General features: G+C 44.8%; 1 protein-coding gene across 1 annotated transcript; it reads right to left on the bottom strand.

Annotated features, from left to right (window-relative positions):
* Positions 1–672: 672 nt before the first annotated feature.
* Positions 673–9,547, bottom strand: LOC124477894. Its single transcript, XM_047035966.1, has 4 exons — positions 8,572–9,547; positions 8,177–8,242; positions 7,693–7,990; positions 673–826 (listed from the first exon to the last, which is right to left on the bottom strand). Exons 1-4 carry the CDS (start codon positions 9,545–9,547, stop codon positions 673–675), a joined length of 1,494 nt encoding a protein of 497 aa, XP_046891922.1.
* Between the last annotated feature and the right edge of the window lie 4,898 nt (positions 9,548–14,445).

The raw sequence follows: 14,445 nt of genomic DNA, 5'->3' as shown, positions 1-14,445 counted from the left end.
CTCACCCCTGACCCTTATCCTCTCCTCCATCCCCACCCTCCTCCTTCTCTTCATCTCTTTTTCTTCGCACTCTTGCTTTCTCCAACTTGTTCACCTCTTTTGTCTTTCCTCTTTAACCATCAATATTAGAAGCTTGACATCATTATGTATGTGTGCATATATAAGTGAATGTGACTGTGTGTGTGTCCGTCCCGCAGACCGGGGCTAGCCCTGGGGGAGTGTCTGGTGTCTGAGTGTCTGGCTGCAGTAATGCCTGTGGCCTACCTGGAACCTACTCTCAACGAGTTCATCACCTGCTCTGTCTAAACAGCCGAGTAGGTACCTGAGGGTTAACCATTCCTGGTTTTTGGCAGTCCCATACACACACACATACAGAAAATATATTAGACAATGTGTTACTATATTATACCAACTTTTCTTTTCAATTTTCAGCTCAGTAGTGTTTTTAGCCATGGAAGCTGGCCATGTGGATGCATCTCCAGGAGGCTCCCGTCTGATTGTGCTGTGGTCTACATGTCACCCCAAACAGAGAACCAGGAGGCTGGACACACTGGAGTTGCCACGTCAACCAGGGCTCCTCACATGCACATTAACCTCCTCTTGGGGACGGGGGGCGTCGGAGCTCTTGGAGTCGGCCCTCCTTTTCGTCTGACCCGAGGGGGCGCTTTGCTCCTACTCGGCTGTCCCAGAAGGATCTGCTGCGGTGCTTGCCGCATCGATCCTCCTTCCTGGACGGAGCCTCAAGTGACACTTAAGGGGCGAGCTGAGCCAGCTGTCTTCTTGGTAGGGGGACACCCTCCACTTGTCCTCCACGATATCCCCACGCCTGTCGTAGATTGGGGAGCAGACCAGGAACATAAAGGGCCCTATCTTGCACCCAGCGCAATTGACTTCGTCAACGACGCAAGTGTCATTCCTAGTTTGCACTCGACGCAAAACCGACTTTTCCCTCCACAGACGCACGTCGAAATGACTTTGCGCTCCCGTGGGCGGTTCAGGAAAGAACCGGCCGTGTTCCGGCGCAAACATTCCCTGGTGCTATTTTGCAGTCTACGAAAAAAACGTTTCCGCCACTGACCAGGAAAAATGTGGTCTAAAGTCATTGGCGTATTATTCAGATGCTATTTTAAGGGCGCAAGCTTGGTCCGTGGGCACTGCTGGCGAGGCCAGGGTCTTATTTCTGCGAAGCTACTTTACATTGTTTTGATTTATGGCATGTTACAATTCTCAGAAAATGAATCAGAATTCGGTTTATTCGCCATGTAGCCTATGTTACACAAACACAGAATTTACTGTGGCAGGAAGGCGCAACCAATAAACATATAGGGCCTACCGGTCTTAAATTAAGTAAAAACGTACAATAGTTAAACTAATTCTAAGAACTAAACAATTATAATAATTTAAAAAATAAAATATATATCAAAATAAGAATTTGAATGAGCAGCATGAGCAGGCAATTAAGTGCAATGAGAAAACTGCTCTGTCTTTTCCATACAATGTAATTTCTCTATCTTTTACGGCCCTGACGAGAATGTCGGTCTCCTCAGCTCTGAACCGCTCCTGGCGTGCGCCTGGCAAATCCGCCGTTATAATAGCAATCCGCCATGGACAAGCGCTGCACTTAAAGGGAATGTGAGACGACACTCTGATTGGTTTATTGCACGTTACGCCCAAACCACACCCATTAGTAATGTAGCTCCTTCAGACCAACCCATTTTAGATTTGCGCCAGGCGCAAAGTGATTTATCCCGCCGGTATAATAGGAACAACGGCGGAGTCCCGCCCACAAAGTTACTTGCGCTTTGCGTTTTGATACTTGCGTTTCAGATCGTCAAAATAGGGGGGAAAGTCCTGATTGGCCAAGAAACGAGTCCCAAGGTTGGCCTGAAGCACCAGCTGGCGGTAGGTGTCAGGGTGGAAGGGTATGGGGTGGACGACATTGTTGTAGCAGCTGTGGAGGCGTTGAGGGCGTGGCAGGAAGTGAGGTTACTCTTTCTCGCTGTGGTGGTAGAAGCCAGTGCCAGGCACGTACCAAAAGGTTGGTACTGTGTAGTCAAGTTTTCCGCTCCTCTTAAGGTGTGGCATGAAGGCATGCTTAAGCATGGAGAACAAACGCACACCTAGGGCACAATCACCAGATTGTAAAGTTTTAGATGCAAGTTCTGAGGCTCTGGGTAGTCTGGAGATGCACACTTCATTTTGAAGGACATGATTTAGATAACTCTACGTGGGCTCAACATCTTTGAGAAAGAAAAAAAACTTGTACTAGACTGTACTCTATGCAAGGCAGTTGTAGGATGACTAACACTGTGGTATGACAAATAAGTATCACTACATCTCTCAAAATTCGAATTGTCATGGAGACCAAAAAAATAACTAGAGAGCGTACAATTTCTGGGGACATTTCTGGTGAAATTGTGGGGTGTGCTGGCGTCGGTTGCAGATGGGTATGTTTCCAGGCTGTGAATATCATCACCTTGTATCTATGTATGTCCTTTGAATGGTTAACTCCTGCGATTCCCACACAGCAGAAGTCTAGTAGTTAGCTACCTCTACAATTTACAGGGGTTAGGTTTGAATCTATGAGCAAAACGGAGCACAGCTACCAGCTGTAGGTATATGCATGTAGCAACGCTAGTGCTAAATTACTATTCAGCTGGTCGGCTCCATGACCAAAAATGTTGTAAGCTCCTAAACCATGCAACGGAACGAAGCATTTTGACACTGACGTTGTGTATGTAGTCCAAATATTGAGGAATCCTCAGGGGTAGGAAAATAATAAATATATATGAGAGAGAACAATGGTTGTGCTCGCCGAAGGGAAGCATACCCATTAAAAAGTTACATACTCATAACATCAGAGGGTTAACTTATTTAAGCACTTAATTAATATGGAGAAAGCATGAGAAATTAAATAAATGAATATTGCCTTAGACCAATTGACTCAGAAAGAAGATACATTTGAACATACAGACCCTCATTTGAACACACAGAAGCTCAAACAAAACCTGATTGGTGTTTGACCCAGACTCATGAGACCTGTCCCTGATGATGGGGACCTCTTTAGGATGGTTGGGGAGGTCTTCATCTTCTGGTCCAGGTCACAGGCGAGTCTCCTCCCTCTCCCCTCTTCTTGTTTCCATCTCTGTCTTCCCGCCGCTTATTGCATCTTTCATTTATTTCGTTCATCACAACTTCAAGGGTGAAGTGCCGAACTTTGTGGTGTGACTGAGATCCCCACCATGTTAGTACTGACAGGCAAAGCAAGGTGAGAGCAGACACACAGACTGTACACACCACTGACTCATGCAAATATTAAGGGTTTAATTTACATTAAAAGGGTATTTCTTTTCATTTAAACCTTTATTATGTTCTAATACACTATGGACCTAAGGACCTGTTCCATAGCAGGGCCCTGTAAATGTTATTTAATTCAATTGGAATGTCACTAAGAGGTTGCAGAATGATACAGAAGTCTTATCGAACTTTTACTAGATTTAAGTTAGTAAAAGTCTTGTAGCAGAGAGTCAAACCACCAACACAGCCATCAGCCATTTCTGATGACCTCAGTAAAACACAGCACTGACGACATCAGGACGACTGACTGCATTGTATGAGCCTCAAAGGGGCTGATACCAGACCTGGTGTCTCCTTCTCCCGGGGGGGGGGGGAGAATCAAGGCTGCTCAGTATTGCTAATGCTAATGTCAACCGATAAAACCCCGCTACAGTCTTGAGAGTTCACCTCCTGTCCCTTGCCCACAGTTGGTCTTTACTGGAAAACCTTTATTATCTGATCACAGCAGCACCTCACCCAGCTATCTTTCTGTACAAGACACACACATTTACTGCATACAAATGCAGGCAGACACACACAAATGTGTGTGTGTGTGTGTGCATGCGTCCGTGCGTGCTGACGTAAGTTTCTTTGAAGGCTCAACATTTATGTCCCTATTGATCTGTAAAAACCCAATCTATCAATGTCTCATGATTAATTATCGTATGTGTGTGTATGTGTGAATACATATTTATAGAGATGTGTGTGCGTGTGTGTGTAATTAATCTTCGTGCATACTGCCTGGCTCCAACATTTCTCTATTTCCGTTACATAATTAGACCTGATTTGAATCAAGACAGTGTTTGTAATGTAAAATCTGACACATACAGATACACTCATTATGCAGACACACACACAGACACAAATTCTACGTCTATCCCTGACTGCTGAGGTGATTTATATTGTGTTGTGTGTGGTCTTGAGTAGAGCTGAACTGCATTAGGTCATTTTAGACTCTGTTCCTTCTTGTGCTGTTGTACATCCATCCACACGGTACTGTCAGTCAATCAACCGAAAGATTAAATCATAATTAAAAGTTAATAAACATTTACATATTCATATTTACATTTGCTCACTTTGCATGAAAAGTAGTGAGCCAATAAAGCAATTCGAATTCAATTTATTTCCAGACAGAAGCAAGACAAAACAAAAAGATTCAGTGTTAAAATAGGAAACACAATTTGTGTCGTTCGGACTGTAAGCCGGAATACAGGAAGAAAACTAAAGTCAGAGAGAAAGAGCAAGACATTGAAAAAACCGTCAGAGAGGTAAAACGGGAGGGAAGATAATATCGCTCGTCTCGTTTAATGGACCAACGGCGTTCTGCCTTTCATCCACTGTTCTGTCAAGGTAAGTAATTCAATTTGTGTTTAAGGAAAGAGAGAGAAGTAAAGAGCCTCAGGTGTGAACACTGGAGCACTTCAGCACCATAGCTCCCCAGAGCCTCATATCACACACACACACAAACATAAACATAAATGGACACACTACTGTTACACAATATAACCGTTACATATAAGCTTGGACTCACACAACAAGCCTGCACATAAGCAAAACCATGTCAGTCTATCAAATACAGAGAAAACCTCGGTTTCCATCCCAGCCTTCATAGTTGTCTGAGCCACAGTACGACGTGGCATTTCATGTAAATTCAAGCTCAATTCCATTGAACCTTGAGAGAGATCATTATCCTAATCACTTGTAACTATGGGGCTACCTATGTGGTAGAGAAGCATGCTCAAGGATGATGAGTGAGGGATACCTTGGCGCACACATACTGACACACCACTCAAAGCTTCACATACAGTTTGTGAGGGGCAATGATCATCAACAGCAGTGTGCTTGGCTACCACAGCCATAAGTGTAGGAATGATAGTGGTGCTGTAAGGTGTTTGGCATGATCTTTTCAAACTTGTATTGATTGCTGTGCAACCATGTTTATGTCAGAGAGAGAGAGAGAGAGAGAGAGAGAGAGAGAGAGAGAGGGATAGAGAGAGAGAGAGTGAGAGACAGAATATAGTAGACAAAGAGAGTGATACAATATTAGGATGGACCTTGATTTCTTTATTCCCTCTCTCTCCCTTTGTGTGTCTCTCTTTTTATACAGTATATTTCTATACATCAAGATGTCCTCTCTCTTTCTTCACATATATCTCTGTCTGTGTCTTGATGCAGCTCTCTCTATCTCTGTGGGGGCTGGCGAGAGCAGTCAGAGCCCAGACTGGCTTCCATATTGAATTGACAACATGGAACACAGTTCAGTCAAGACAATCACGTATTAGATTTGAGCATTTATTGTTTGTACATGACATGGACATGTAGATTTGACTTTGGCGGAGTGGATGATCTAAGGGAAGCACTCCCTGCCTCCTCGATGCAACACATACATACGTGACATATGAGGCAGGGAGCAATAGAGATATAATCCCCCTGTTGGATAGATACACAGACAGCATGGGGGAGAAGGGGACGGTGGAGGGTGGCAGCAGCACTGATCATACAACGACTTGGTGAGTGTGTGCATATCCGCGCGTCTTTTAAAGACGCCTTATCGGACGTGGCCCAATGGATATGCGCTGCTACATGGGTGTGGTAGTGGGTGGAGTAAGGAAGGTGGAGTAAGACGCCTTACGTCCCCGATAACGCGCGCTGCCCGATTGCCCTGCCAGAACTAGCTGCGCTTATTTCAGTCAAGACAATCACGTATTAGATTTGAGCATTTATTGTTACATGACATGGACATGTAGATTTGACTTTGGCGGAGTGGATGATCTAAGGGAAGCACTCCCTGCCTCCTCGATGCAACACATACATACATGACATATGAGGCAGGGAGCAATAGAGATATAATCCCCCAACACACGCCACCACTCCGCCATGCCGACTATGTGTAGAGCGGAGCGCCGCTGCTCCTGAGCCACAGGAGGACCCCCTGACATCCCACTACGTACGTACTAGTGGCGAAAACAAGCGTTTTCTGGATGCCGGGGTCATGCTAGCATTAACGATGACTAAGACTATGTGTGCATATCCATCGCGTTACATACCATCTGATGTGCGGTTTACCGAGCCGTCCCACGCGCACATCCCGTCCAGACCCAGTGCTGGATGGAAGGTGAACCCGTGACAAGCCAAATACACCGACCATCTCCCCGGTACCCTTCTCATCCGACATCGGGCAGATAGCTACCTCCAGAGAGCTGCCCCTCTTTGCGCCCGTCAGCGAACCCATCAGGATGTACACAAAGGCAGCATGTACGCCGGAACACGAAGATATGCTTATCTAGTGAGAATGACTAGTGTCAGCAGAGCACCTGCTGTTCCATGGCTGGTGTCCAGGTTGTCTCCGCAGATATCTTGACCCGGACGCTGGATTCTGATCGATTGCTACAGAGTCAGAGCACATCTGCGGATCACCAGTGCCGAGCCAAGATCTACGGAGACATTTTACTATGATTGTGATCCGGTAACCTCTCATCCATACAGGGCAGAGTTACAGCTGTCTCTAGAGACCCATTCCTCTAGCGCCCGTCGGCAACCCCAAAGATGTACTCGAGGCGTGCATGTACCATCATCGGTGTCCCTATGTGAGAATGAATAACAAATGTGACGGCAGAGCACCCGCCGTTCCCTGGAGTCCAGGGTATCTCTAGAGATATCTCGATTCACACTCGGATTCGACACTATGGATTCTGATTGGTAGCCAGATCAGAGCACGTCTGCGGATCACCACGCCCGAACCGAGATCTAAAGAGATATTCTACTGCTATGGGTTAACAAGCCGACCCAGCCACCATCTGTACTGCCATTCATTTATTAATGCAGTAATTACACTTGACCACATGGCCGCAAGCTCCGTTCATACAAAACTCATAGACCTCTGGGCTCCGAGGATGTCCAAGGCATTGGGGCGTACATAGCGCTCGTATGCCGCTGAAGACCAACACCCCATCATTTTCAGAGTGGCTGTAGGCACTTTGGATGATGCCCAGGTGGCTGCCCCGATCCGGAAGCAGTGTGCTGTGTACAGCTCCGGGGCCAGCCCACAGCGAACACACAGTACGCGGAGTCGTTGCGCGAACCAGGATCTCGTCATGGCCTTGCCTTCGTCGGTGACGAAAAAGGGCTCGGATGGCGTCGCCCGTGGGCGACATAGCAGATACAGGGACATGGAGGAGAGTGGACAAAAAACACAATTAGTCCGAGCAATCACGATTGGGGTACCTCTACATGCATACATCTGTCTTAGAATGTTTTAGAAGAACTGTAAACATGTCGCTTGCCACAGAAACATCAGATAAGGTTAGGTCACGACATGGATCGAAAGTGGCACATCTGGAGGTGAATTCCCCACACCGCAGAAACCCATAGAAGGCCGTGAAAAATACTGACTCAAGAAGCGTGTCGACGTAGGGCCCGAAGCACCCTTGTCTCAAATTGGACACCAGCGTGTGCAAGAGGGGTAAGGTGATTGGTAAGCGTTTATCTTTGGTCTCCGGACGCTGCTTCCTCAGCCCGTTCATCAGCAGGCGGATACTTGGGTTCCCGAGCAGGCTGCATGCTGAGGGCTCCGAACACCGTACATTAAATTGAATGCCTGACACCAGTGCTTTAATGGAGGAGGGATGCAGCTTCTGTGATTCAAAGCAATGAACTATGAAGGCACAGAAAACAGACATGTTCACAGGCCTAGGGCTCACGCCGAATGCGGCGCAGAAACCAGAGAATCGAGTCCATGCCCTGTCGTAGGATTTTAATGTGGATGGGGCGATACCCTTCCTCATCTATTCACCAGCCGATACAACATACATGTGAAGCGCACCCGGGCCTAGTCTAGCACCGTCAGGGGGAATGGCGGACACGCCAACCCGTCCGGTAACGCGTGAGGGCGCAGCATTCGGAACTCCTGAAAATTGAAACGAGATAGAGCGTCAGCGCTTCTGTTCTCTAGGCCTGGAATGAATGTGGCTCGCAATATGAAATTACCAAGCACGCTTGTCCACGTTAGCCGTCTGACTAAGCGATTAATGAAAGGCACCGAAGACCTCCCTTTGTTGATGATGTACACTGTAGCTTCGTTGTCACAAAACACGGTTATTTTCTTCCTACACCATAAATGCCCCCACAACAGACAAGCAATCACAATTGGATACAATTCGTGTAGAGCCGTGGAGTAATTCTCCGGAGCTAGAGAGACTGTCTCCGCGGGCCATGCTCCGGAGAACCACTCGTTACCGTGAAACCCCCCGAACCCAACTGAGGGAGCTGCGTCGGTGTAAAAATCGAGAGCGACGGACGACTCCAAGGAATCGTGATAGAAAAAGCTGATACCGTTCCAATGCTCGCACAGCACGCTCCAAAAACGCAAATCCGATCGGCACCCGTCGTCCAACACCACGCAGTCTTGGAGATGAGGCACGCTTTTAGCCAAGTCCAACAGACGGGACACGAACGCGCGGCCCTGGGGTATGATGCGCATAGCAAAATATAGATGGCCCAGCAACGAAAGCAGCTCACGTTTAGCCATCGAAGCAGCGCCCAAAGCGGCCTTCAGGACGCTTCGAACGCGCTCCAGTTTTTCCGCGGGTAACAATGCCTGCATGGAAACACTATCTAGGTTGATACCGAGGAATTCCAAGGAGGTAAACAGGCCTACGGTTTTCTCCGCGGAGAGCGGAACACCCAGGTCTCCAAACGTGTCCCTCAACACCGAGATACAGCGGGCGGGTGGAGACGACGGAAAATCCACCACCAAAAAATCGTCCAGCAGGTGCAAAACGAATGGCAGCCTGTGGACATTCACCAGGATCCAGCACAGCGCCTCCGACAGTGAGTCAAAAATACGTGGGCTGCTGCGGCAGCCGAACGCCAACCTGACAGAGAAGTTCAGCTTGCTGCCCCACCTAACGCCGAATAAATGCCACTGAGAGGGGTGAAGAGGCATGACCTTAAACGCGTCGGTGATGTCGGCTTTCCCTAGCCACGCGCCCCTGCCTGCGGTTTTTATCATGCTGATGGCATTATCAACGCTAGCGTGGTACAGCGAAAACGGCTCCCGGGGAATCAAACTGTTAATGCTGGGCACGACGCCATCGTGAGGGGCAGACAGGTCAATGATGAGGCGTTTCTTGCCAGAATACTTGCGCGTTGCAACGCCTATGGGGCTTACTCGGTACGGGGCAAAAGGGGGCGCGAGGAAAGGTCCGATCATAAACCCTTTAGCCACTTCCTTCTCGAGGAGCTTTTCGACGACCGCCGGCTCTTTGATCGCCGTTTGTAAATTGGGGCACTCATGACTCACGTCAGGCAGATAACAAAAACCAGCAAGAAACCCGTGCACCAAACCATCGAGTAAATAAGACACAAAACAGCGATTGGGATGACTCCCCAACGCGGCAGAAAGTCTTGATACGTTGACTGGGGTTGACGGATGTTTAATCATTTCCCCTTCGGAGCAGGGCGGGCCCGACGAGGGCACACAGATCGGGGATGAGCATCCCCGCAATAACTGCAAGCATGCAGAAACCTACAATTAGTATACCTACAAACACTTTCGTTGTACGTGATGCACAGCGAGGAGCTTGCAGCGGAGGAGGGCCGTACCTTCCTCCGACCGGCTTGACCGCCTGAGGTGGATGCACCGCAGGCCGACCCCTCTGCTTTGATCGGCGGTGCAAATGCAGTCCTCGGGCACAGATTCACCGTGTGGGCCAACGAACCGCACACGGAACAACACATCGGCACATGCCCGGTGAACACCCTGCTGACCAGATCGAGGTCGAGCACTGACCAATCCACACGGACATTGAACTTTGTGATGTATAATGCCGCCTTGGCAGAAAAGCATTTGTGGTACTCATAGAAGAGAGTTCCGCCATAGCGCATTGCTAAATCCGAAATCAATGCCAGGTAGTTATCGAACTCCACGCGGCGCTCAGGGTAAGCCTCTGTTAAGGAAGAATTCGAGTGGCACTGTGTAGATCCGAATAGTCAAGGGATATGGTTTTAATACAATTTATTTAGACTATACAATTACATAAACAAAGCTTTGCTGATCAGTCTCAGCGAAGGAGGTGCCATCCACACAGGTCGTTCGCAGGAGTGATGCCAACCATCACACATGCACTGCCTTATATAAACTTAAGATCAAATGGCATTCTATAAGGTCAATCAATCAATGTAGCAAACTCTGTGATTGGCTAACTCAACTTAGTGACAGTTTGAAACAATACTGGTGTGTCCCAAAGTTCTTTGATGTCACAGCTCTCTCCAGAGCAGTAGATAATAAAGCCACAGGGGTTGACCAGTCAAATGGTCAACTGTCCTTTGTGTGACCATCTTCAAACAATACTTTTAATTAACACAAACAATGAAACAGGACACAGTCCTTCTAGCCAAAGTTCAGAGCAACTGTCTCATTGACCCCTTACAGTAACCAGAGGACAGAAGGCCATATAAGATGCTTCACCCATCCCCCAGGGCAAGCTGCCCACAGAGCCATCAGCACCTCACATTCCTTTGAACTCAACTTAATTATCTTCCCTTCCTGTCTCTTACCAATGAACATAGAAGATTGTAGATTTCATACACATACATCTATGCATATGACCAAAATTTCCATTACATTTCCATTCTTTTTTTTTTTTAACAACACCATAACTCAAACAGTGCATTGAGAAAAAATAAAAATCAACATCAAAATAAGTATGCAATGCAACTCAGTCCATCCGTACCGAATACAAACATACACAAAGCAAATGTATTCCCATCAATCTAAACATACCCTTATATTTAGAACATAAGAAGCAAACACATTTATATTGTCTTCTGTAAATCTGATTTCATACTATCATTCACATTGACCTCTTCTTCCATCTTCAGTTGGCTATAGGCAATCTTCTTTCAGGCAGTGTAGTCTAGTCCAACCAATTGCAAACGATGATCAAATTGCTCACAGCAACTTTCAAAGAACTGCACTATGCGCACAGACTCTGAGTTTTCCTTGGTACTACGCAGAACGCGCATCCTCTCCTTCCGTCTCCAGGCAAGGCGCACGCTCACAATGGTTAGCGTGTATCCACGTTGCTCTCCCCTCGATCCTAACCGCCGAATTAGTCGTCAGGAGAATCTGGTATGGCACCAGGATTTGCGTTTCAGGTCCTTCACCACGATCCAGTCCCCTGGTATCAAATTATGCAGCGGTCCAGTCACCGGAAGAAGAATAACCCCCACCTGCCTGTGAATCTCACACAAAGTACACTACAAAGGGTTGCACAGTGATAAACAAGCACATTCTCACAAAGGTCAGTTAAAAAGTTAACTGACTTCTTGTCGTCCGACTTCATCTTCAAGATCCCATTTTCTCATTCAACTGAAGTAATTGACACAATGTTGACTCCTATCAACTCCAAAATAACTTCCTTAACCAAGTGTGACCCATTATCATTATATATCCTCAAAGAAAAATCTAATTGAAGAATAATCTAAATTACCAAAGCTGGCCACTGAGCCAAAATCTGCTAGAGAAGTCTAAACTTACCATCCAACAACCATTACAATATCACATCTCCAAAATATAACCCTAAAAAATCCATCTATCAATACTCAAATAGTTTCTCAAACCTTAACTTTGAAGCTTAACGTGTTAAATTCCTTTTCCCATATTACTTGTTCCACATATGAGTCTGACAAAATGAATATGCATTCATTACAAATCCCCTTGTATGTTAAAATTAATATATCACACAAACTGTAGAGGCATGATCTTTCCATGTGTTAACTGAGCAAAATCTCAAGATAAGTGTTATGCAGACCATACAACCTCCAATTCATTCTCATATCCTTCCTTTTTCCAAAACGCATTTTCTTGTGGATTAGTCCAAATCTCCATTCCACCATTCCTTTCTCCATCAGTCTGCTGCATTCTGTAATTCTTGTAAAATATACTCAAACAAAAACACAATTCTCACTCTGGGTTAAATACAGTCAAACATTTTCAACTTAGCAGTATTTCATCAAACCCCCACAATCTTACCACAGAGCCAAACTTCTGACGCTAAAGTCATAAAACCATAAAACCCCCGTAGTCACTTTCTGTTTGGATCAGTCAGTCATCAGTCAGTCATAAATTACTAAACGTCATCTCTTCCTCTCTAAGAAGCCTGCGCTTCCCTTAAAGAATCTGTGACAAATATTGCAACAAACTCACACAACAATTTTCCTCGAAAGACTCCTATAAACCCAAATTTGTTAAGTTAAGCTTATCAGAACATGGCAACACCATCTCAGCACTTCCTGTAAACATATGTCACCATCAAAAACATATTCTAGTTAGTTCATCATTGCTTGCAGGTAGTCTAGAAACTGCTCCAGCTAGTTTCAGCACTAGCATTTCTCTGTGAAATAATCATCATTGTTAGAGTGAATCCCACATTTGCATACAGCAAGTTGTTCTACAGGTGAAAATAAGAAACTCCCTGTTTCCATACCTTTCCCAAATTCATATGTAACACCAATGATGTATTTAACCATCAGCTAATGTGTTTAACTCTTTTCCCTTTTATGAATTGACAAGCTTACACTGAAGCAACCAATTTTTGAACCAATCTTTAGAGAATCAAACTATTTTAGAAAACAACCAAATTACGAATAACCTCAACTTCAATCTCCTATCTTTTCTTAAAAACACTTTAGGAACTGTTCAAATTACTACCTTTATATTTTAGATTATCTTCTATTTTTCTGTATTTAAATTCACCAAATCAAATCTTTCTTTGTCCAAGACATTAGGAAAACCATCCACTACCCCAAATCAGAATTTAATCTGCATGATTCCAAAATGAAACATAAATCTTAGCCAAACTTATACCCACTGTATATTTCTATATAGGTTAGATAGGTAGAGCTTCATAACTTGCTTTGGCTGCAGTCCAAAACAGGCTAATTGGCACAAACCATCAAAACCACAATTTATCAGACATAATGAGTCTTCCCAAATCATTTCAAACCCAAAAGTTATAATAACCCTCTTCATGCACCAATACCACAATAAAACATCCTCATCACAGCCTAACTGTTCATCCCAAACATTGTGACAGGCTCTGATAAAACACCCAAATAAAACTTAAAACCATATTACAATCAAACTCAAATAAAAGTACATTGTAATAATGTTCTCTTTCTCATTTCAAAACCAAATTACATCCAATACTCTATCAAACTCTTAAAAACCTTAGATTGTACTTTTTTACTTAAAATGTTTGCCCATATACTTCTTCAAAGCATATGCATAGTTCTTTTTTCTTTTTAAACCTTTAAATTCACAATCTAACAAAAGTAACATAACCCCATATTACAAAACCTTGTTCTTTAACTTTTCAAATGTCTTATCAAAGCATGTAATACAGAATACTCCTTTGAATATTCTTATATGTACCAGCTAAAACACCCTTAGCATGCGTAATGCACGGATCTCAAATCTCAAATTGGCGGACCAAAAACCCCAAAATGAAAACATTTAACTTGACTATTTTGTAGTTTGTATATGGTTTAATGTAACACTTCTCACTTTTACTCTTAGTTTTACTCAATGAATCAACTCAAATAAACATAGCTTATCTATCAGCACGCATTTTAAACTCGAATCAAACAAGCGCTCTGGGACAGAGCAAAACTCTGAAACCTTTTCTTTTTTTTCTTTTGACAACACAGATGGTTGGCGCTAACCTTCTCTTCACTTATCACCTCTTTAAGATCTCAACGTAACGGGACTCTCGTTTTAGCCCCCACCTTTCTCCATTTCTCCTCGGAATTTCTAACACATAAAATGTACTCAAACAAACAAAAACCTTGTTAACAAATGTATCATCAAAATACTCATCACGTAACATTTCAAAAGTAACCAAATCAGTATGTAAAACTCGCTCCAAAATCATCTATTACTCTAAATTTGCGTTTTTGTCAATTTCTCAAATTTACATCTGCGCATGCGTCATACGCTTCCCATCCTGGATCTCAAATGTCAAGCTGTAATTCCTTTACTAGCCTGTACCCGCCGCCATCGCTGTTGAGTCTGTCTGTAAATTTGTTAGCTACAAATGTCGCTACCAC

Source organism: Hypomesus transpacificus, chromosome 15, assembly GCF_021917145.1.
Source record: "Hypomesus transpacificus isolate Combined female chromosome 15, fHypTra1, whole genome shotgun sequence".
NCBI lineage: Eukaryota > Metazoa > Chordata > Actinopteri > Osmeriformes > Osmeridae > Hypomesus > Hypomesus transpacificus.
This window is presented reverse-complemented; position numbering and strand designations above follow the sequence as displayed.

Excerpts from the sequence above, each read along its gene's own strand:
- LOC124477894 (XM_047035966.1), bottom strand. The coding sequence starts at position 9,547 with ATGATCGGACCTTTCCTCGCGCCCCCTTTTGCCCCGTACCGAGTAAGC. Across the intron at positions 7,991-8,176 it reads GTCCGCCATTCCCCCTGACG|TTCATTGCTTTGAATCACAG; the intron begins GTGCTAGACTAG and ends GTGCCTTCATAG. Across the intron at positions 827-7,692 it reads GCCTTCTATGGGTTTCTGCG|GCGTGGGGATATCGTGGAGG; the intron begins GTGTGGGGAATT and ends AATCTACGACAG.